The 20,353-nt window shown below is 48.0% G+C and overlaps 1 protein-coding gene across 6 annotated transcripts in view; it reads left to right on the top strand.

Annotated features, from left to right (window-relative positions):
* The first annotated feature begins 367 nt into the window (after positions 1–367).
* The window catches only part of ANK1 (ankyrin 1), a 184,605-nt gene continuing 164,619 nt past the window's right edge, over positions 368–20,353 (top strand). For all 6 annotated transcript variants that reach the window (XM_016127403.2, XM_016127399.2, XM_016127398.2 and 3 more), the window contains exon 1: positions 368–607. In XM_016127403.2, the coding sequence (XP_015982889.1) occupies positions 482–607 (126 nt within the window). In that variant the 5' untranslated portion in view covers positions 368–481. The remainder of the gene's footprint in view (positions 608–20,353) is intronic.

The raw sequence follows: 20,353 nt of genomic DNA, 5'->3' as shown, positions 1-20,353 counted from the left end.
GCGCGCCGAGCCTCGTCGGGCCGGCCGGGCCCTCCGGCCGTGAGCTGCCCCCGCGCCCTCCTGCATTAACTGCTGGAGTCCGCCTCCTTCCCGGTCCGCTCGCCGCTCGCCGCAGTACGAGCCGCCTCCCCGCCCCCGCCCCCCGCGCCGCCGCCGCCGCCGCAGGAGAAGGAGGGAGGGACGGAGGGAGGGAGGTGGCGGGGCCGAGCCCAGAGCCCGTCCCGGGCGCCGGCGAGCGAGCTCCGGCCGCGGCGGGAGGCGCCATCCGGGAGCCGCCGGGCAGCCGCGGCGCGCCTCGCCCTCTGCGGGGCTCACAGTCGCCTCCCGCGCCGACCCGGCCGCATCGTTCGCGCGGCGGGGAAAGAAGCTCCCCCATCCGCGGAGAGGAGACTCCTTTTTATCCTCCTCGGGAGGGTGTCGCCACCTGGATTGCCCAGCGTGAGGGGTCCGGGAGGCGGGGACCGGAGCACCGTGACCCGCCATGGCTCAAGCGGCCAAACAGCTGAAGAAAATCAAAGACATCGAGGCGCAGGCCCTCCAGGAGCAGAAGGAGAAGGAGGAATCCAACAGGAAGCGGAGGAACCGCTCCCGTGATCGAAAGAAGAAGGTAAGAGGGAGGCGGCGGCGACAGACCAGCGGCAGAGGCTCCCTGGAGGGGGCTGCTGGGGGAAGGCGCTCGGCCGACCAGGATCGAGGCGGGGGCGCAGGGGCTCGGGAGCCGGCGGAGTTGATGCCGCCAGAGAGTGGAGGGCGCGGGGCGGGAGAAGAGGAGCGAAGAGGAAGAGGCTTCGGTGCGGCGGGAAGAGGACAGGGCAGGAGGCTGAAAGGGCAGAGCGGGAGGCTGGGAGGCGGAGGGCGCGCAAAAGCTGACCCGCCCGCCTTCCGCGGAGACCTTTCAGCACCTTGGACAGATGCCGGCAGGCCCGCGCCGCTCTGGGAGGAACTTTTCCGCCTTCCCGGCGGCGGGCGGGTAGTGTGGGCTGCTCCGCTCCAGCTCACCGCCTCTCTGGCTTTCCAAGGAAGCTGGTTTGGGTAAATGTGGCTTTGAGCTCTGGAGGCTGCTCTACCCAGCACCTTCCCCGGTGACCCATTCTTGGAAGCGAAGAGCATCGTTCCCACGTCTCTGAACGAGGGGGCTCCTGTCCTTCCCTGTCCCCTCTCGAGCTCAGAAGGCGCCTTTCCTAACCCTCTGGGTCAGCAGCAGAAAGGCATGACCCCAGGGCATTTGGCAATGTCTCTGTTCGGATCACTCAAGGTGAGCGACCGATGGCCAAGGGGAAGTTCCTTTGGAAGCCAGACACAGGTGCTGTCCAGCCCGGCCCAAGGGCCTGGTCAGAGAACAGGTCTGCCTCTTCATGGAGGAGGAGTGTGGAGCCAAGCTATTCCCCTGCAGCCATCCAGACCCCTAGGGCAACTGCTGCTGTGTTTAACACTTCTCTTTTGGGTCTGGGGTCTTCCTTCCCCTTATTCAAAGCACCTTTAGTGAAAAACACCTTTGGTGAGAAACACTGTTCAGTCTGAAATACCTTTGTGAAGGGAGATGGTCAGTTAACTGAGCAGAGGGCTCCCACCAAGAGGTGTTTCAGGGCCCCGCACCTCTCACCATGGAGGAGGCCAGGGGTATGGGAATGCAGTTCCGGGAATTGGTGATAGGCTGAACTCTAGCTTCATGAAAGCCATTTTAATCTGAAGAAGTCAATGCGGAGCATGCTGCAAGTCTCCTTGCCAGGGAATGGGGCCCCTCAGGGTTCCAGGGCGAAGGCATGGTCTTGGTTGAGAAGGAAACATTTTTTTCCCCTTTAAATTGTCACACTCCGAGGAGGAAGTTTGGAGCCTGTGTTGACAGCAGAGTGTGGGGAACAGGCTGCCTGTAGGTTCCACTCCACTTACCAGTGGGTCAGCAGGACCAATATCCAGCCTTTTTCTAGACATGTGACACAGGGGCAGAGAGGTCCTCTGATTGTAATCGAAGTAACCAGCGTGCTATACCCCTTCAAAAGACAGCCCCTTCTCCCTCAACGGATTGCCATCTTGTGTGTAAATAGTAGTTTCACAAAAGCACCACCCCTTTAGCAGGACCAAAAAAAAGAAAAAAAAAAAGAAAAAAAAAAAAGGCCTTCCCCAAACCGATGGTGAATCAGAGTTTGGGTTGATGCCACTTAGAGAGAGAATCTCATCAAGTCCTGCTGCTGGGGTCTGAAGTCCCAGAGCCCATCCTGTGAGTCAGGCAGGGGGATGTCTGGTTATATCTGTCCCTGTTCGCCCACTTTCTTGGCATGAATGTAAACTTCTTGCTAGGAAGGCGTGCTCTGAATTTCCATTCCTGCCTATTGCTTTAGGAGCCAAGCCAATCCTCTCTCCCAGACTGCTCACTCAATGTTTTTATCCCACTTCTTGTTCTTAAGCTTCTTCCCTGATGCTCTTGATACCATAAATAATTTTTTGAGCAATAGTCAAAAGAAAACTCTCCCTTCTCTTCTTTGATTTCCTTTCATTCTATGAAACCCCCTTTAATGTAACTCTGAATCCTGACTGTGTGTAATACATGCATATAAAAGTGCAACTTCAATATTCTTTTACTCCTTTGGTCTTAATCTTAACATATAGTCAACTTTCTTTCTGTTTTCAGTGCTAGATGATAATATATTCTCCTCCTCCCGAGTTGTGTTATGTAGTTTTACTAGCTGGTCACAGCATACTGCGTCAGTAGGCATTCAAAAATCTTCCATACAGATTTTCATTATTTTATGCAGTATCCTGGGTGCTATGATTGATACAACAATAAGGAAATCTTAATTCAAAGCGATAGCGATGACTGAAACTCTTAGAGCCGATTCTTTGGGTAAAGGGGGATATGGTATGGGGTCAGGTGCGGGGGTCCTTCTTTTGTATTTCATAATGATTGTGAAAGCCATCGGCATGGCCTTGAGAACCATCTCAGAGAATAGAGTTAAAATTTATAACAAAATACGAAATCACAAGACAGTGGAAAGCCCTAGAGGGAAAGGTGAGGGAGGCAGAGAAATGCAGAGAGGATATTTAGAGCAGGCAGAGGAAGCTTGTGTAGGGGCCGGTTAAGCAGATGGCTGGGGGGCTAAACTGAAGGTTCACATAAGGTGAAGTCTAAGACCCATTTTTCACAAGTGAAGTAATATTTGAAGGCAAAGTATATTAAAATCAAATAGCTGAGGACTTTAATTGGTCACCACAGACTTTGGGGATGCTGTGGAACCACACTTACATCAGCATGAAGAAAGAACTTCATGCATGCAAATAAACATTTTATTCCAGCGAACTGATAATTCAAGTGAATGTATATAGCTGAGCCAAGGGCATCCTGAATCTACTAAAAGGAAAGGTGTTTGTCCCATGGGTAACCTACTTAATGGGGACTGACCGAGCAGAACTGCATCCCTCTCCGTTTGTAGAAATAATCGTGGTTGTAACTTCAATGGTGACTGCAGTTTTACAGTTGATGATATTGTGTGGGAAGGCGCTTGCAAAGGGGTGCTGTGCAACGGGGGATGGAGGCTGATGTTGTGACGCACTGACTGACACAGATAGAAACCACCTCGACACAGGGAATTGAGCTAAAACTCTGGAGCTCTAAAAACGCCTGCATTCTTCTGGGGCTCCATTCAGTTTTCTGTTAGTGTAGCAGATATCTTTGTCCAATGCTTGCTGGTGAAGCTGCAGCTTTTTAAAAAAGAATAAAAAGAGTTTATAATGTTTATTGATAAGTCCCCCTGCTTCTGGAGGTTTGGATGGAAATAAATTGCAAAGTATGTGTAAAGCAGGCATTTGCATTAAGAATGACAGCTTTCTAGGGCTGTCATTCTAGGAGCCTTGGGCATAAGAATGCGTGTGCTTTTTATGTTTACTCAGAGCTTGAGGTTATTTGAGGAGGGCAAGGAGATTGGAGAGAAAGTGAGGCTGAGATGGATGAGAGGAAGAAGGGCAGAATTAAGGAAATGGGGTAAAGATGAAGAGGTGAGGGAGACAGAGAGAGAAGGATGGGAGATAGCATCTCAGCCACCCTTTAAGGGATTACCCTGAGCCTGCTACCTGCAATACCTGTTAGGTACCCTGGGATAGTGTTTACCGAGCTCTCTCTTTGTCCCTCGTTCTGTCCACCTACTTCATCTTCTTGAAGTTAGTGAAGGGAAAGATTATGTTCTATTCATAGCTGTATACTCAATACCTAGGTCTACCTGACAAACAGTGGACATGCAATAAATAAATTTACATGGAATGAATGGTTGAATGAGTGGATCCATGTATTTATGTCTGCTTGCCTAGATGTTGTCTTGGACATAGGCATGCACTCAGGGGAACAATATACTTTTTATTGGCTGTATTTCAGGGACATTGGAATAAAACCTGAGTTTTCTTCTTTTCCCATCATTTGCAAAGCAATAGAAATTTGTAGGCAGGTAGTGGAACCATCTAATTTTTTTGGTGCAGTGAATTCTACCACAGAGCATGTAGTTAGTTAGTTCCTTGTAGGGTCTTTGCTGCACTAAATGTCAAGTGGTTTTAGCCATTTGGAACAACAGCAGTGTTTGCATAGGGCCCCAAAAAGCCAAGCAGAGGAGGGCGTGGAAAGGAAAAAGCAAGCCCAGGAGTGGAAATTGACCACCACCACTTTGCTGTGCAGGCAGCGCTGGCGGTCTTTCGGGCCTATGCAGCACTCCCAGAAGAGCCCTCAGCCTTCCTCGTACAGCTGGACCAGGCTATGTTCCTGGACTGCAGATATGTCTTTGGTTGATCCAGTGACTGGGCAGATTGGGGGGTACCTGCATAAGATTGGAGTGGTTGGGCCAGAGCTTATTAGGATGGTTGATGGAGGGCAAGGGTAGGGGAGAAGTGAGTAAGAGTGAGGTGAAAGGGAGGACATTAAGCAGGAGGGTTATACGGGCCCACATCACCCATTTGTAAAGGAGCCTCGGATTTACATTTCTGCTGTTATCTCCAAATGAGTTTAACTGACAGCATCAAAAGAGAACGATGTTTGTCACATATCTTTAAACCTAAAGCACATCACTAATATATGTTGTAATATGAACTGATATTTGTATAAAAAGTCTCTATTTGGCTTTTGAATAGTATAATTGTGTTGCATTGCACATTAATTATTAAACGTGTTAATTTATTAGTTGTGAGCCTTTATAATACATCACAACTTTGGTAACCCTGCTTTGGCATCTCTTCTTATTCTAGTAGCTTGGGAGCCTCAAAAAATGGAACTGGCCCTGCCCCTCTCATGCTCTGGGAGGTACTGGCATTAGCTGAAGATGTGGGAATTTTCCCTGCCTGCTCTATGTCCATCTTCCAGCCCAGGGCCTGCCTCCCTGCTGCAAAGGCAGTGGTGGCGGGGGCTGTTCTCTGGTTGCTCCTGTCACCACCCACAACCGTCTGATAGGCCAGAAGAGCAGGTTTTTGTGCGCGGAGATGTTGCACCCTCAGTTATGTCCAGAACTATATGGTTTGCACATCATTTGCTTCCCACAGGCACCATTCAAAGTAGGTGGGGCAGTAGCTGAAATTCAGAGCCTGAAGCAAGTGACCTCCTTGTGAAGGGGACCTCGAGCCAGCCTCTGGGACTTTTCTGTTCTCTTGCTCACCCCAGCAAACTGCTTGCTCACCAGTTCTGCCTATTTCCTCTCAATATGGCAGTGTGTGTGTGTGTGTGTGTGTGTGTGTGTGTGTGTGTGTGTTTTAATTTCAGTCTAAGACCTTCTTCCCTCTTCTTCCATTACAAATGAGCAAGCATTGGTGAATGGATACTGTGTGCTAGGCCCTTTTCACATATGTTAACTCATTCCCATGCAGAGACAGAGACAGAGACAGAGAGAAAGACATTCTTGTTTTATCCCTTCTACTAGACTGTAAGCTCCCTGAAGCCAAAGCCCGGGGTTTGCACATAACCAGTCAATAAATATTATGGCTTGAATTGATTCAGAAGCTACATTTAACTGGCTCAGAGTTTTTTCTTGGTCTCTCTATTTGATTTTGGAAGAGTTGGCTCTGTAGAATTGGAACCAAATAAATCTATTTTTTTCCCCAGAATTATTCTGACTAAAGCAAAATCTGTTGTCATCAATGTTTGGTTTTTGAAAAAGGCAAATGAGCTTTGCTTGGCTCTGTATCTCCATTTTTGGTTCTCAAAAAGCATCTCAAAAGTCTCCCTCTTATAGAAGAACATTAGGCTAGGAGTCAGAAGCCTAGGTTCCAGTTTCGATGATAACATTTATCAGCTACATGTATATGAATAAGCCTCTGAATTTTTTTGAGCCTCTGTTTCCTCATCTGTAAAATAAGGATGAGAATCAAATGAGGTTGTGCTTTCTAAAATTTAAAACTCCCATCTATTTAAGAGCTTATAGTTAATAATGTGATTGTCAATTAACTTATTTTTTTTTCTAACAAATGCAATGCCAAAGCTCAGGCTAGCCTTCCAGTGGTAGTGTAAAATCTTGATGTTTGCCTGGGAAGGCCAGCACATTATTAATGCAGTGCTGGTAAATGAGAAAGGGATACATCTTCATTTCATTTTCAAGAAAGGAATGAATTTTTTATTTTGATGAGATTTATTATCTCAGGCTTAGTTATCTACATGGATCCAGTCTATAACTTTGAGATGGGCTTTATTAAAAGTCCTGCCTGGCAATTGTAGCTGCAGATCAAAAGGGGTCATAAAAGTGGTTCCTACATTTTCTGAGAATACCATCACTGTGAGGGCCATGGCCGATAAATCCGGGGTGTGGAAAATCACAGACAATGGAGCACATGGTGTTATGGGCAGATCATGCTCCTTCAGGTAGACTGTGCATCTTAGAAATGCAAGCATATCCTCCAAGAAAGGAGAACTTGCATTATGGATACTCAAAGCTAAAGCAAAGAAGATGTAATGGCCAACCAGTTTTTTAAAAAAAACTTTTTTTTTTTTTCATATTTCCTTTCAATGTGACTGGGTACTTCCCCTCAAAGAAAATTTCTCCATGTTTTTGCTGAGGTTGTTATACATTTTCAGTCTTAGTTAATTCATTTATATCCATTTCAGAGCATTATTGACAATGATAGCTGCAAAACAACCTTCACTGTTTATCAAAGGTGGGGTCCGTGTTTATTGAGAACCCATACTCCCCATAGGCCTTACCTCACTGGATCCTCCAAACAAGGGTTTGGTGAAGGCAGAGTCAGACCTCAAACCCAGATCCACCTGGCTTCAAAGCTTATTCACAGACCTCTGCTCTAAGCTGCCTTCTTAGGTATTTATTGGACCCTCAGGAGATTCAAGGCTATGCTAGGCACTGAGAGGAGAGTCTGGACTGATATTTTTTCTGGCTTCACGTGAAAGACTTGCAAATTAGTGGGAAAGCTGCCAGAGAAAGAAGTAACCCAAGGCAGAGCAGAGTCCAAAGGCTCCTCTGTATGACTCAGGAGCGGCCTGAGTGACGGCGAGCACCCTGTCCAGGCACCTGACTAAAGACAAGAGGCCAGACGAAAGAGCGGCTGAAAACTGCGTCCTAAGGCTTACCTGTTCTGTTTGTGGTTTGTCTGCCTCAAAAGAGTTATTTCCCTCATAACTTTCTGTTTTGGAGATTTCTTAACCAACCATAGTCAGCGTCTTCTCCATATAATTGTTTAATAATGTGCTTATATTACACATGTAGCATATAGATACTAAATAACAACATTTCTGCTATTGTCATCCATTTTTTCCTCTGAGCTGGGACTTTTACTTAGTACATAGAGGAACTCCTGGACCACTGAGATCCAGGGCCTTTACGTAAGTGCTTGCCAGAAGCTGGACTTGGAGTTCAGTGTGTGGAACAGGTAGGAGTAGAAGATGAGCATGGCCTCGCTCTTGCCTGGAGTTCCCACGGCCATCCCTTGGGTCTCTGCGGTCTCATTTCCTGCCCCTAAGAAGTCAAGTTGGGCGAGTAATGCTCACAAAGAGGAAAGCAGTCAGGGAGAAAACAGGCACAGGAGATTAGAAGGCATAGAAGGTCATTAAAATAGAATTGGGAGAGATGGAGAGGAAGTGAGAGGAAGCATTATAGGAAAAGAGAAGGAGGTGCGTAATTATGGACTGGCCAGCACTATGACTCCTAAACCCAATTCTAAGATTGAAGGGACAACCCCAAATACTCAAAGTGAGACCCACAGGGAAGGAGAGATGGGAGAGATGGGCCCAGTGGCCTTTCAGCTTTGCTAGAGTCAGAACCACCTCAGGGACCTACCCTTGCTGCAGAATAGGTTGCTGGGGTGGGTAGGGCTGAGCCCCTCAAGTGGAGTTTGCATAGAGCTCATTGGAGAGCCTCTTTGCTAACAGACTGACAGGAGCAAGTTGATGGAATGTGGCAAGACTAAGGGAGAATCACACCAGTAGGTGAAGGAAAGAAGCGAGGGAGTAGAGGCTTTGTATTCACTTATTTATTCTGTATTCAATTCCCCAAATGAAGTGGGCAAGTAAGGAGTTGAATTTAGCATTGCGGCCAGTCCTATGGGGGAAGTAAGCCTGGCCAGGGCCCCACACTGGGCCTGGGGAGGCTTCCAGGGGTGGAGTCTGGGTCTTCATGGACTGCTAGGTATCAGCCTGGTAGACTAGAAATGGGACATTCGGCCGAGGCAAGAGCATGTGTGCAGGGTGAGAAAATGGGGTCTGGGAACTGTGGGCCCAAGAGTAGGAGCAAAGAAAGCAGAGTGAGTAAGGGCAGGGTGAGGCTGGAGAGGGAGCTGAGGCAGGGCGCAGCCCAGGTCCAAAGGCAGAGGAAGCCCTGAGGGGCTCCAGGCAGAAGTCTGAAAGTTTACTTTGCCGACAGTGCAGAAGTGGGTTGGGGTGGGGTGACTCTGGTGAGCTGGGCATCTAGAATGCTGAGGGATAGGTCGGCTTGAGTTGGGGTGACTGGTGGGGATGGAGAGCATGTGACAAAGTGGAGGCATTTGGGTGGTTGAGGAAGTTGGTCTTTGTGAGTGATAAAGTAAGTGGGTACAAGCAAGTAGTAAAGGATGATGCTGTAATTTTCATTTTGACATCTGGTAACATACTCACATATATATGTATGTGTGTGTATGATTAAATGTTTACGGGACCTCATTTTTGACTTGGTGTTGGGGCAGTTAGTTGGTGGTACCTTTCATTGAGCTAAGAAAGAAAATGGGGAACAAGTTAGGAAGAAAATGATGAGTCCTTTTTTTGGAATACACTGTTAGGTAGCTCGCTGGGCCTCTGTCGATAGAGGGAGAGAGCTAATAGACATGTCGTTATATATCGCAGAATCTGTCAGGCTTGTGGTGGAAAGGAGAAGTCAGTTCAGGTCTGAGCTCTCCTGGAGTGCAGATCTTCTGAGTGATTGCTTTAAATAGAGCACTAGCACGTGACAGAGCTGACAGGGCCTTGTGGGAACTAAGGAATCCGACCAGTGGACGCTCCTGCTGGCAGGCAAGCAAGCCCTTGGGCAGGAGGTGGGCTGTAGGGAGGCAGGGCTAACCCATTCTTAAACGAGTGACTTTGGCACCATCACCCATATGGTGAAATGCTTTTCACTCACTAAACGTGATGCTTAAAAGAATACGTTTTTAAGAATGTGCTTCTAATACAAAGTAAGAATATGCTTAGATATAATGTAATTAAAAAGTGTGATGTAATTAAAAGAAAAGACAGAATGCCCTGCTCGTCAAAGAGGGTAACCAGGTCCTTCTTCGCCTGCCCATCTTTTGGAGATGAAAGCTGGAATTTGTAGGTGATGTCATACCCCTCAATAAAGAATTCCAAGGTGACGTGGATTAGAGCCAAGTAGGTAACAGAACATACTGGCTCAAGTGGAGCTGGAGTGTGGTCCTGAAAGTCTGGGCAGTCGGGTCTTGGCATGTGAAGACATCCATTGTAAACCAACTTGAAAATGTGTGTGTGTTGGGTCTAATATTCCACTTTGCTGCCAGAGCAATCTTCCAAAAATGCAAATCAGATCTTGATACTCCTTCCTTCAAATCCTTCAGCGGCTTCCTAATTGCCCTTAGAATAAAGTCCATGCTGTTATTCTGGCGTCCTGCCCTCCTCCTGACCCCCATCCAGCCCATAGCCGCCTTTCTCATCTTCGCACTTTCTTTCCTACATGCTGCATTTTCTGTACTCTGAACTTCTTCTAGTGCTTTAGATATACGTGCTTTCTCTGCCTTTAAATCTCCCTGTCTGCTGACTCTCTCGCCTCAGACACTAACACCAGCTCCTTTGTCAGAATTCAGTTTAAACATTGCCTCCTAAATCCTAGATGAGGGTAGGCCACCCTGGCCCATATTATTGCAGTGTGTGTGTGGACAAAGTGACCAAAAAATGGAAAGAACCTTAGTGTGTGTCAGGAGGTCACCTTTGATGGTGATGTCAAAGCGGCCATGAAGAGATGCAGGCTTTGGAATTGGGTGGAGTCAGGTGGCCCTGGGTTGGTGTCCTGGCTCAGGTGTCATTAGCTGGGTGACTTTGAGAAAGCTGCTCAGTTATTCTCCCTGAGTCTCTGTCTTACTAAGGTAGGGAGAATAATATCTATTGCACAACCACATGGGTTGTTGGAAGGGTTGAATGAATTAATATGTGTGCAACACCTGGGATGTAGTAAGCACTCAATAAATGCCTGCTCCAAAGCCTCGGTCTCCACACACACTCACCTCCTACCATTAAAACGGGCATGATAGGCTGTGGACGTGGGGGGTGGGCGACAGAGAAGCACATATCTGTCTGTACCCAGAACACTGAATAGATAAAGATTTTTAAAAATGTGACCACCGTAGTGTTCCTTTTTAACCCTACATGAGATTTAAAAGGTGAAAGTCTGGGCCTACTTAGCTAAATTCTCACCTTGTATATAATTTAAACATAGTGAGCTCCTTGCCAGAGATGGCCATCAAGGTTATATCCCAAGGTTGAGAGTGCTCATCTACTATTGCTGCCAATTTCTTAAATGAATTAGGAAAGACTGTGGAGAAAATGTGAACCTGATCTAAAACTTCAATTAAAGTAAAGAATCGGAAACGGCCCAAGTCAAAAAAGCTTCAATGTCCGAAATGTCTGTAGGGTTGTGTTAAATTTATGAAGATGTGAGGTTCTCCTTTGGCGTAGAGATTTGGCAAATTCATTTTAATGCCCTTTGAAAGCGCCGCTTTGGTCTCTGCCATGCTGGAAATAAGGACGCTGCTCTGCCGATCCTAGGTGATGTCCTGCCAGGAGATGCCTTGGGTGGGGCCAGGCATGGGATGGATTCAGTCTGAGAGTCTTCCTTGCTTTAGGATAGCTGCGGCACACAATGAAAGGGACCCGTGCCTGACACTGAGCAATGTCTTGGGAACCATGATGTTATTTATGGCAGAGCTCTTGAGTGGATGTGTTCCACTGTCTACTTTAGGTAGAGCAAACCCTAGTCAAACAGTTTGTCTTTCTTTTAACATCGTCTTCTTGCTTGTCACGTGCATCACAGCCCTTTGACTTCATTCTCGAACAGGTCCGCATTTGAAGGACATCTGGACTACGAGCTCTGTGGTTGAATCCTGGCACTTTAACTCACATGTCAGTACTGCTCCCCACATGGCAGGACTGAGCTGAGGCAGGTGGAAAAAACCTTCTTTACGATTCTGTACCCAGGTAAAAGCTATGCCGTCATTAAGTTCTTCAGGAAGAACTTCGACAATGTTCCCATGAATTCATCTTTCTCCACCCATTTGCATCGCCACCGCTCTTGCCCAAGCATCATTCCTGCGATTACTTCCTCTGGTCTTGCTCTCCAATCCAGTCTTTATCTAGCATGAAGAGTCACGTGTTTTCAAACATGTTTTTATAGTTGTCACTCACCTTCATAAGATCCTTCAGTTACTTCCCACTGCCTTTAGGATAAAGTCGAACTCTTTCCCACAGCTTCTGAGGCTGTTCAGGATCTGCCTATCACCGGGGTCTCACGCCTCCCCGCCACGGCCCCCACCGCGCTCCCACGGTGCGTGGTGCTTTGCTGCTCCCGCGCCTTCACTTGCTGCTCCCTTCCCTCCGGAACTCAGTCTACTCACCCTTTAAGGTCTAGCTTTACCTCCTCCAAGAAGCTCTCCTGTGTCTGGGTCAGAGATGCCAGAGGAGGGGTGCCTAACCTGAAAAAAAGGTTGGCAAGATGGTGTCCATTCAGACACGTTTTGTGGGCCCAGGAGTTCCCCAGGCCTTTTAAAACTAATGGTACTTTTGACTAAGTCCTAAAATAGCACAGGATTATGAACCCCATCCGGAAATGAAACGATTGTATTGCCTTGCATTTCTCAAGTAACGAAGCTGGTGTATGTATAATCTGGATCCCACCCCTCGGATCTGTGATCATTAACTACATGTGGTTGTGGATAAAAAGAACAGACCCTGAGGTCAAGAGAGCTTGGGTTTAAGTTCTAGTTCTCTTCACTTTCCTCTGTACTTGTGGACACTTCCCTGAGCCTCATTTCCCCTACCTCTAAAAAAAGAGGATTGGTTTAGGGGGCTTTGAAGCCTCTCCTGGGGGTACCCATAATTCTGCAATTATGTGAATTTATAAAGCCACAGAAAATGGTTCCCAGATGCCAGCTAGCTTACCCTGGCCTAAGGTGTGCTGGAAGGAAGATCTGGATGGAGGAGGCCATCCTGTGTTGTGGTCCAGCTCTAATGGGTACCTGACTGCAGGACACAGAAATGTTAACGAAAGTGTGAAAGATCACCCAGTATAGGGTTCAGGTTCGGTTCACTGATACTCATCCCATCCAGATTATTTCTACGACACTGACACTACAGTGAGCAGATCAAGGAGAGGACGGCATGCTGACAAAGCACAGGGGCCACATGGGCTGTTGGAAGGTCGCCATGCTCTAGGTTAACAGATCTGGTCCTTTGGGTGTGTGTTTTTGGAGAGCCTGCGTAATCAGGCACCCCTGTGACTTTATAAATCTCCCAGTAGGATGCTTCCTTCTACATTTGAAACAAAGAGTAACCTCTGAGAGGTCAGAGAGTACCTGCTGCAGGTGAATAGAGAAAAGGCAGGAGGCAGAGTGCCTTCTATTTTCAGTGCAAGGTGACTGGGTCTGTCACACACCAGGTTGCTTTCAAGGTTATGCGCAGAGCTGGCCTCCTCCTGTAGAGCTTGAAGAAGCACAGAAGGCCCTGATTCTAGCTGGGGAGGGGACTTGAGCAGCCCTCTCTCCTGTGTTTTCTTGGAAAGCATACCCAGGCAAACCCATGGCCCAAAGAACAGGCGATGCGCCATGGGATATATCGTGTGGTTTTTAGAGACTCGTCTTTTAGAGATGAATTGCACATTTTGGGAAAATCCTAGCTTAGTCACTTACCGAGTGTCCATGGAGTCAGTATTTTCAGAGAGGTCAGTACCCCAATTCAGCCCCAACTGAAATGTGTTTCTGATTTCAGTCTCTGCCCCGTGGGCCCTCTCTCCCTGGAGTGCAGTGCTCCCTGGTTTTAATGGAAGCCCCAGGTGCTGACAACCTGTCTAATCTTCTCCAGTGGCTGTTCGGCCTGGCCTGGAAAGAGAGGAGAGAACTGTCCCAGGAAGGAGACGGCCAGGTCCGGGCTGGTGTTGAACTAGAGCCCTTTCCAGTGGTTGTATCTCCTGGGAGATGAGCCCCTGGGCATTCAGGCCTTGAGCCCTGTGAGCAGGGGAGTGGATTCCATGAGGCCGAAGCCGTCATTACACAGAGCTCAGATCACCAAGCATGTCCAGTGTGTCATTTCACTGTCCTCCCGACAGCCCTGCAGAGAAGCAGGTATCAGGTTCCCCTGTTCACAAGGGAGCAAAGTAAGGCTTGGGAAGATTAAGCGTGTTTCACACCGCTGGAAGTGCTGGACCTGAAGCCTTGCACTGTCTCTCGCTAAAGTCCTGATTTTTATAACGAGCAGGTGGGAGCAGATGCAAGGTATCGTGGATTGAAATTCATGTTGTTTTCTGTTTTACTTGTTTATCAACTACCTACCCAGTGACCAGCAGAAAAACAGAGAGGTCCAGCCATGAGTGCTGATGTTCTTTCCATTGAGGGAGAGAAGGAGAGGCCAGGGACTCCTCTGACCCGCACACTACTCAATGGAACCCACGTAGCCCGAGGGGCTGGGAGAACAGCCTGCTTTACAGTTGAGGACCCTGGAGAGCTCAGGAGGGTTAAGTAACTTGCCCAAGGTCTTATCTCTGATTAAGGCCAGGGCTGGGGTTCACCTCAGCTGCCTGATTTGAAAACCTTTACCTTACTGCCTCTAGGGCTATTGTGAGAATTAAACAAAATCAAATAAAGTGCCTAAACAAGAAAAAATGAGGGGCAAAAAATGAAAAATATTTTAAAAGCACTTAACAGCCTAGAGCTTGTTGAAAACTCTACATATCAGTTCCCTTGACTCTGTAAGATAAAATACCATCCTCACTTGGGGAGAGAAGGCATGCATTCTCCTCCCGCTCCCCAAAAGAACCATTACCATAGATATGGATTTAAAGATAGAAATGGAATGCAGATCGACAGATAGATACAGACATACATATGAGGCAGTGCATGACCAGTGCTTTGGAAAGTGAATGTTAGGAACTAAGTATGGTCCTGCCTCTGCCCCTCAGGAAGTGGCTGGGTGGCCTTAGGAAAATCACTCCACCTCTCTGGGCCTCAGTTTTCTCTCCTGTCTTATGGAAGGCCTGCAGCAGGCAAGCTGACATAGTAGCTTGGAATGAACCTTGGAGGTCTCCTCCCCTATTCCCCTCATGGTGAAACTGGTCCAGACGAAGGAAATGACTTGTCCAGATCAAGCAGATATTTTTAGTGGCCAAACAAATACAAGAAGCAGGTTTCCAGCCTTGGCTCTTCTGTGCTCTGGTAAGAAATTCCAGCCCATACAAGCCATGATTCTTTGAGCACAGCATGGTACGACAGACTCAGAGAAGGAAAGAGGGGCTGTAGTTCTTTTGTTCCACGTGGAAACAACACCATCGTGTAAAGGCGGCATAAGGAAGAGCGTGCATAAATCAGATGTAGCCCTCTGTACTGCGGGTGGAGGGGCTGAATGATCTGGGAGCCTCAGGACGCCTCTGCAGGGGAGGAGGAGGCCAGGGAGCTCGATTTGGGCGTAGAAGCCTGAGCCCTCTCTGGGCTTGGTGGAAGGAAATGTGTCCTGGATAGATTACTCCAAACTGGTTCTCGTCCCACTGCCCTAATTAGTGCTCTTCGGTGTCACATGCAGCTCCGGGCATGTTCAGGGCCCGATGGGCTGCCAGCTGTGGCCCAATGTGGATACTTAGTTTGTTCCATGCATCCTTGGCCTTTGGGACATATTCATCAAGTACAATCTGATCATTCTGAGGCCTGGGCCAGGGCAGGGCCCTCTCAGATTGAGCAGGACCTGAACCTGAGACTTCTGAGTACTTTTTGGATGCAAGGTCTGATTGCCTCTTGAGTTACAGAGTTAGTCAGTCAGTCAGTCAGTCAGTCAGTCTGTCTGTCATCTATCTTAGTTTTCTACTATTTTATTGTGCTTCTTACTTGGGAAAAAAGGGAATAAGAAAAGTTCCTTTGTAGGTACTCTGAATTCTTCAAACTGGGCTTAGGCCTATCTTTTTGGTTTTATTCTCCTTCCCTTCTTTCCTTCTCTTCATCTCCTTTAAATAGGTGCAGGGCCATTTCCTACATGCTGCCATACCCCGCATGCCTTTTTCACACTGGCAATTCTGGATACGAAGTCCAAGACCCCTCTCCCCTTGGCTACCCAATAAACCTCTATTCATCTTTAATGTCCAGAGAAAATATCACCTCTTCCTGGAAGCCTTTCTGACTTCATTAAATAGAAGTAATTGCTCCCTCTTTTTTGTTCCATCGGCACTGCTAATCTGACTGTCACAACACCTATTGTTTTGTTTGTTTAAATCAGAGGTGAGCAAATTTTTTACATTAAAAGGGCACATGGTAAAGATTTTTTAGTCTGTGTTGCAAGTATCCGACTCTGCCCTCATGGCACACAAGCGCCACAGACGACACACGAATGAATGAGTATGGCTGTGCTCCAATAAAATTTATTTGTGGACACTGAAATGCGAGTTTCATTTCATTTTCACATTACGAAATGTTATTCTTTGTTTCCCACAACCATTTAAAAATGTGAAAACCATTCTTAGCTTGTGGGCTGTACAAAAACGGGCAGCCGGCTGGATCTGGCCCTTGAGTAGTTTCCCTACTCCTGGGTTAATTGCTATTCTCCTTGTTAGACTGTGCACAGAGGATAGACCTTGGTCATCACGTCATTCTGCATCCCTAGAACCTGTTAGTTGAATGAATGAATCTGGCGACTTACATTAAACACATGCGCAGAGCATGATCATCACTAACTTCTTAAACAATCCTTCCGGAGAGAGAGCTAGGATAAGCATGATCATTCCTGTTACACAGGCAAGAAGACTGAGGCTGTAGGACCAGTGCCCTGAAAGGACCTGGGGCTTCTGATTCGCGCTCCAGCAGGGGAGTTGCTGTGGGCCTGGTCCCAGAGGGCGGCTCTGGTTGCTGCATCCTCTTCAGTGGCTGGGGAAGCTCTGAGGAGCTGGGCCAGCAGGATGGCTTGGCAGCTGGATGCAGTAGAAGCCATCCAGGAGCACGTCTTTCTGTTGTGAAAATAGAAACAGTCTGATGCCTGCCTGGGTAAAAAGGCCTGTGTCAGAGTGGTTTGGTTTCCTTCCTGCATCTCTGGCATTGCACTCCTCGAATGAGAGGCAGCAGTGCCTGTTCTGTTGAGGAGGAATTGTTACACATAGCTGAAATTAGCTGTTTTGTTTAAATTATGTTCATTTGACTTAATTGCCAGGGAATGTCGATGTTCCTCAGAAACCCCGGAGCTCTGCTGGTCTGGGTGGATAACGGTAAATCCCGTATATTTGTGTCGTGCCTTCGCATTCTCCGCACTTCCGCCTTCATTATCTCATTTGATCTCTCACGATAAACTCGCGAGGGCGGCGGCCCAGAGACACGATCCTCCTCGTATTCCTGGATGAAGGAGCCGAGGTCCAGGTGGCGAGGTTACATTTCCCAAGTCACACAGGCCTGATTTCTAGGTGGCTCCCGTTCCTCTACTGCCGTAAAAACGTGGTCCCCCACCTCCCCCTTTTTTGAGCCATGGGCAAGGCTGGCTTCATGTGCAGGGTGCTTCTCTCAGAAGGGCCCCGAGCTTGCTTTAATGCTCTGCTGTGTTGAAATAATTCATCATTAAAACAATAATTTATCATTTTTAAACAAGGAACCCTGCATTTTCATTTTGCATTGGGCAGCAGAAATTATGTATCCAGTCCTGGCCATCAGGTTATCTTCATAGGCTAGCACTTGAATTTTTCTATCCAGTTAACCTTGGCCATGGCAGCTGGGATGTCCAGAAGAGCTTCTATGAACAACTCCCCCCAAACCTATCTAAAGGAGAGATTCCCATGTGTCTTCTGGTGAGAAGGCCAGTAGGTCAGCCTCTAGCTCCTCTTCCTCCAGGAGCACAGGTATGCCATGGGACCAAGCCATCCTGCCTCTCAGTGACCCCTCTCCCTGCCCCAGCTTGGAGTTCACTGGTCAGGAGGGGTATATGTGCTTCTGTAGCTGGAGCCTCGATTTTCTGACCTCTGTTGTGCCTGGGGATTCCTTTCCTGGGGTACTTTTATGACATCATGGATGCTCCATAAAATATCTTTTGTTTTTCTAAAAAATTGGACACAGAAATGATTTTGGTTTGCTAAGTTTTAAATATGAGTCATTCCACTAAATCACATTTAGTTTTACATTGATCAAATGGTCTTCATTGAAAAGAAAACATTCCAAGAAGCCTGTTCGAAACCCTGATGGATCGTTCCTGTAAACATGAGATAACTATGCAAAATCACTAGGAAAAGTTAAAAGTGGTACATACAGAAATGGGAGGATTTTTGTTACCCACGCATCTTCTGTCTTGGTTCCTTAATAAAATCTTTCAATCCAGTGAGGATCAGGTAAGGGGGTTTTAGAGGTTTCCTTTTGCACCTTCAGCATTCAGGTTGGAGGTCAGACCTCTTGGAGATGTTACAGGAAAGTGGTGCTTGACAGACCTCCGCCCGGAATGAGCTGTACCATGTGCTGATTTAGCTCCTCTGAGCCTGTTTTCCTACCTGTAAAATAGGTCATCGATCCCTTCTTGACCTCTCCTTGTGACTGGAGGTTGAAAGGAAATGTTAAATCTGTGCCCTTACCTCTAACTCACTCTGCCTTGCAAGTTCAATGTCAGTTGCTTTCCCTGGGGTTGTCGGCAGCGCGGCTGAGCACCGGCATGAACATAAGGACGGGCAGCTGGGGGCCAGGGTACTCCCAGCAGAGGTGCAGCACCGCCGGGCGGGGAGTGGTCGGGAACCCCTTGGGGGCGCTGTTTATATAAGGTGGCCGCACTGGCGGCCTTCCTGAGGCTGGGGATCCGATCCTTGCTGGTGGGATCAGTTTTCCCTTGGCGCCTGAGACCAGGAGCAGAGCTGTGGTGGCCGCTCACAGCCTGTGGAAAAGGAGACATGATCCTTTGGATCTGGGCAGCAAGCACCAGGTGAGGGCAGTGGCCCAGGCGGACCCTCAAGGGGCCAAACGCGGGAGTGAGCATGCACGTGTGTGCATGCCTTGCAGTGTGCAGGCCAGAGTGGGAGGCTCAGATGCAACTGAATATTGAAAGCCAAGCAGGTACCCTTGGGCCACCCTTCTCTTGCCCGGAAGCCTTCCAACCCATGGGTCTTGCAATACTAAATCATCTAAAAACACAACAAAAAGAACAAAGAAAAGTGTTGGTGTCCCTCTGAGAGAGAGGCCCCCCCATGGTGAATTGGTCATATAGAGAATTGGTCATCTGCACTGGATCATCTGTGCCTTCCTGCATGTCCCGGAGGTACTGGCGTGCTTAGGAAGAGAGGCTGGTGGAAGGATATTCATTCAGTCAACAGTTGTTGAACATCTGGCATGACAGACAAAGTGAACTAGACTTTGGAAGTGTCTACCTACTATGTGTACAGATGTGTTCGATTGTGGAGGCGTTACACTGAAGCTAGGTGGCCCGTTGGAAAGAGCCGGGATCTTGCACTTGGGTGGATTTGCGATCAAACCTTGGCTCCACCTAGCCAGGTCATTGTAGCTTTTCTCATCTCACCTTGTCTGTTCTCCAGTCTCAGTGTTTAGGTTATCACATCTAACTTGTGGTGTGGAGAGGCCAGTGCCTGCTCTCTTCAGGACTTCTGGACACCCAGAGCTGAGGATTCTGTCTTCGTCCACTCGTACCTGTGCTGTGCATCACTTGCCTCCCTCCTTCCTGCCCCAGATTCTTCAGCGGCAGCCTACTGCTGCCAGCCTCTGAGCTGGGTCCTGAGTACTGGAGCTTGGCATGGCTGACACTATGAGCCAAGGGGCTACAGAGCCCCAGCTTCTGGGCCACTGGAGTCTGGAGGATCAGGGCAGGAGAGCTTGGGGTTTAGGATAGGGGAGAGAAGGAGCAGGAAGAGGTGGATCTGGTCATCCCCATGTCCCTTCCAGCCCAGCTCTGTGCCCTGCCGTCTGCCATCCCAGGCTCCATAAATGGACTAGAGTGTCCTGGAGGTCTGCCTCGGGGAGGAAATATGCCTCCTCTCTGGACCACCGCCTCGGACTTCCACCTCCTATCCTGAGAGTCTTGCAGCTAGGAGGAAGCATTTCGCCTCACAGTTGGACGTCCACAGTTAAATGTAAATGCCTGGAGGAATAGCACTGGGAGGGTCAGTCATACTAGAGAAATGGAGGTTTAAAAGCAGGAAGTCATGACAGTGAAGGGGAAGCAGAATAAAATTAGAGTGAAATGAAGAGGCCAGAGTTCAGGATGCAAAATTCTCAGTCATAAATTTTTTCTTTGCCTGTGCTGAAGAGTGGACAGCTGTGACAGAGGCACTCCAGGGGCTTCTTGTTTTAGACCAGTCAGGGAGTGAAAAAAGCATTTGTTCTCACCTCCTTGTTAGCACACCACGCCTGGAGATAAAGAAAAAGGCAGAGGGAATTCTCCTGTACCTCATGTTCCCCTGCTCCAGTACAATGAGTTGTGTATTTACCCAGTATCACAATGGGCCGGAGGATATGGCCTAGGTGTGCTGCAAAAATGGGCAGGTGAACTTTAGGAAACCATTACTTTGCTGAACAATTCTTACCACAACTCATTGTCCTTTGCCTGGGCCCAATACGATCTTTCTAAATTAAACCTAATTTAGTAGAACAAAATTATGATGGGTATGAAAAAAAAAAAGATCTGAAATAGAGGCATTTCCAAGATCGTACTGGTCCTTGATAAGTGGCAGTGGGCCGTTCTCTGAAGGCAGCC

This window comes from Rousettus aegyptiacus, unplaced genomic scaffold (assembly GCF_014176215.1).
Source record: "Rousettus aegyptiacus isolate mRouAeg1 unplaced genomic scaffold, mRouAeg1.p scaffold_m13_p_11, whole genome shotgun sequence".
Lineage (NCBI taxonomy): Eukaryota > Metazoa > Chordata > Mammalia > Chiroptera > Pteropodidae > Rousettus > Rousettus aegyptiacus.
This window is presented reverse-complemented; position numbering and strand designations above follow the sequence as displayed.